This window comes from Salvia splendens, chromosome 4 (genome assembly GCF_004379255.2).
Source record: "Salvia splendens isolate huo1 chromosome 4, SspV2, whole genome shotgun sequence".
NCBI classification, from domain to species: Eukaryota; Viridiplantae; Streptophyta; class Magnoliopsida; order Lamiales; family Lamiaceae; genus Salvia; species Salvia splendens.
Genome location: NC_056035.1, coordinates 32,128,326 through 32,131,267, shown reverse-complemented (window position 1 = coordinate 32,131,267; position 2,942 = coordinate 32,128,326). Strand labels below are relative to the sequence as shown.

Here is a 2,942-nt window from a genome sequence, read left to right as displayed (position 1 = left end):
AACCTTGACTCAAAAAAAACACACACAACCCACGAGCAAGAATTAGAATTCTGAGGTCAAAATTACAGGCTTGAGCAGCATACATTACAACATTAATGTGAAACAAATTTGTGTCCAACTTTATGACGTAGAGAGATTCTGGTTAGGTAACACATTTATTTGACTCCATCATCAAATCAAATAAAAGTCCAAAAAAACACACCCACGAGTAGTGGGATCACAAACTCAACTTTCTTCATTGAAAAGAGCAATAAGTATCAAGTGTGGCGCGGCAGAGTTCAGCAAAAGAAGAGACAAAAAAACAAAATACTTATATTACTATCACTACCACTAATTCTACTACCTCTCTACTGATGTTTCTTTTTCCTTTTTTTTCCTTTTGCGAGAATTCTTGATATTTGGGGTCTCCAATACTTTCCAGTAACCTTCTTCTAATTTCTCTCTTCGGTTAGAAGCCCAAAAAAATGCGTTAGTTGTAAGCAGGTTCATCCTCAGAGCCCCAGCAAAATGTAGTAGACAAGAGTGATGGGAAGAGCTATTAACATCCCAAATATCACACTGCAAATAATAACAAAATATAAATAAGTATGGAGTAATTAAACTAGCATTTATGAGGGAAAAGTGGCGCCTAACCCAGTGCTGAGTATATCAGGGTGCACATTGTACTCCTTGGCAAAGACAAAGGGAACAATCCCCTGAGGCAGAGAAGCCTACAAAAACATTGCAAGATTTATCAAAATTCACCAATCTTAGAATCAATGAAAACCACATTATACATATAAAATTGCTCCTACCTGAACAATTGCAATATGCAAGAGAACGCCGCGAAGGCCTACAGCGATGGAGGCGGCAGCCATGACCGCAGGCCCCGTGAGAAACCGGACTGCCATGGACAACGCAGCCACGGATTTGCCACAAGCAATGATCCTAGGCTGCAGAGCCATAAACAAACCTGCAAATCAACCACATTGTCAAAATTGAAAAAAAATAACAATCTTGCATCCATCCTAGTATTAAAAAAATTCTCAATCTTCCTCACCAAGACTGAACATGGCCATTCCAAGACCAGCATCAGACAGTATAGCGATTGATTTGGCAACAATTGCAGGCATCTCAACATTCCATCTACAAGAACCACATCACAATATGATCCAATCTTGAATACTTCTAACTTATAATAACAGTGATGACAACAAGATATTACTTGAATGAGACCAAGGACCACGTTAGGCCAATCAAACTCGAGTAGGTGTTCGGATTCCGGATGAGTTTCCGCCACACCATGATCAAAATCAGCCTAGTCATCACACTAGTAGGGGGCATGGCTGTGTCCTTGGCCTCAATCGAAGCCTTCGGGTTGAGCTCCGCCGTTGAGCTCGACCCGAGCTTCGAAAGAACCGGTCCATCGCCCCCCGGTTTATACCCATCCCGACCAAAATCATCGTAATCTGCATTTTCATTTATCACATAATAATTCAGAAAAATAAAGGTACAACAAGAGAAGCGTGGTGCATGAGAGAGTTGTACCTTTGGGATGAGCTCCAGTAGCAGCAGCAGCAGCATACTCGGCGCCGCCTCTAAACACATGAATCCCTCCCTCCGACACCGGCGAGGCGCTGGAGCTCCACACAAACATGTGGAGATCCTTTCCGACTTCACCTCCTCCATTCGCCTTCTTCTTCGGTGGCGGAGGGTAGCTGCGGGGCTGATTCGCGTAACCGCTCTCTTCGTCAAGCCCGAAATTGGAATGCCTAGGGCTCGCATTCTTCCCATTCACCATGGAGTAGAAATCCGTGTGATTGAAACTAGATCCCCGCGGCGTCGGATTCCGCGACGACTGAAGCGAGTAAATCTCGGCGTTAGTCAAATTGGAAGGGCGCGGAGTGAGAGAGAGGGCGGAGTTAGGGCCATGGGATCTCCTGGAGAAGATTTCCGATCTGGAGCTCGAGGATTTCCTGACAGTGACGTGAAGCTTCCCGTCCTCCCCGACCTCCGCCTTCGTCTCCAGCGGCTCTTTCCCGTCGAACGAGATCACATCTGTGTCGACGCGGAAGGAGATGATCGAGGCGGCGGTGCCGGGGAACTGCTCAGATATCAAGGATCGGGCGCCGCGGTACTCGAAGAGGAAGAGCATGAGCGTGTACCAGATGATGCACTGGAGGACGACGATCTGGACCATGAGGCTGCCAGAGTCGGCGCCGTACATGCCTTTGAGCAAGGGGATGCCCATGACTAACGTGTTAGGGAGGGTGGAGAGGGAGAAGAGGGTGATGGACCAGTCGAGGGAGGCGCGGGAGCTGATTCTGGACCAGACGGCGAGGACGGCGAGGACGATGAGCTTCTGGAGCGTGTCGGCGGCGATGAAGCGGTAGTTCATGGCGAAGGGGTTGTTGGTGGAGATGAAGTGGAAGGAGAGGAGGGGGACGGCGAAGAGGGCGACGAAGCGGTTGATGCCGGAGCACTGGTCGGGGGTGAAGATTTTCCACCATTTGACGGAGCCGTAGGCGAGGATCATGGCCACGTAGAGGGGCACCACGGCGGTCAGGACGTGGTAGAGGTCGGAGACGGTGATCATCGCGGAAATTAATTTGATTTGTGGCCTGAATTTGGGGGTGAATACTGATGAGTGCGCAGGGAAGAGGGAAATTATAGGGGATGGGAATAAATGGCAGACAAGGAAATAAAAGCTCAGGCTTTTGAGAAGCTTTTGTGTATAGTCTTTTGATGGCGATCATCATAAAAGAAAATAAAAGGACTACTGCCGCTGCTACCACCCACTTTAAAGCATGCATTTGCTTCTTATTTATTTTTATTTTTTATTTTTTATTTTTACCTCAACTTCAAAAATGATTCCTCGACTGTACGATTTTTCCCGCCTATAGTTCCTGGACTTTAAAAATATCACCAGACATCCTTGAACTAAGGGTTTATCTTAAATTTGG

At 46.9% G+C, this 2,942-nt stretch overlaps 1 protein-coding gene across 1 annotated transcript; it reads right to left on the bottom strand.

Annotated features, from left to right (window-relative positions):
• Positions 1-209: 209 nt before the first annotated feature.
• Positions 210-2,741, bottom strand: LOC121799596 (probable auxin efflux carrier component 1b). The gene is made up of 6 exons (XM_042199002.1): positions 1,528-2,741; positions 1,205-1,448; positions 1,040-1,125; positions 795-952; positions 634-710; positions 210-558 (listed from the first exon to the last, which is right to left on the bottom strand). Exons 1-6 carry the CDS (start codon positions 2,573-2,575, stop codon positions 492-494), a joined length of 1,680 nt encoding a protein of 559 aa, XP_042054936.1. The 5' UTR covers positions 2,576-2,741; the 3' UTR covers positions 210-491.
• Between the last annotated feature and the right edge of the window lie 201 nt (positions 2,742-2,942).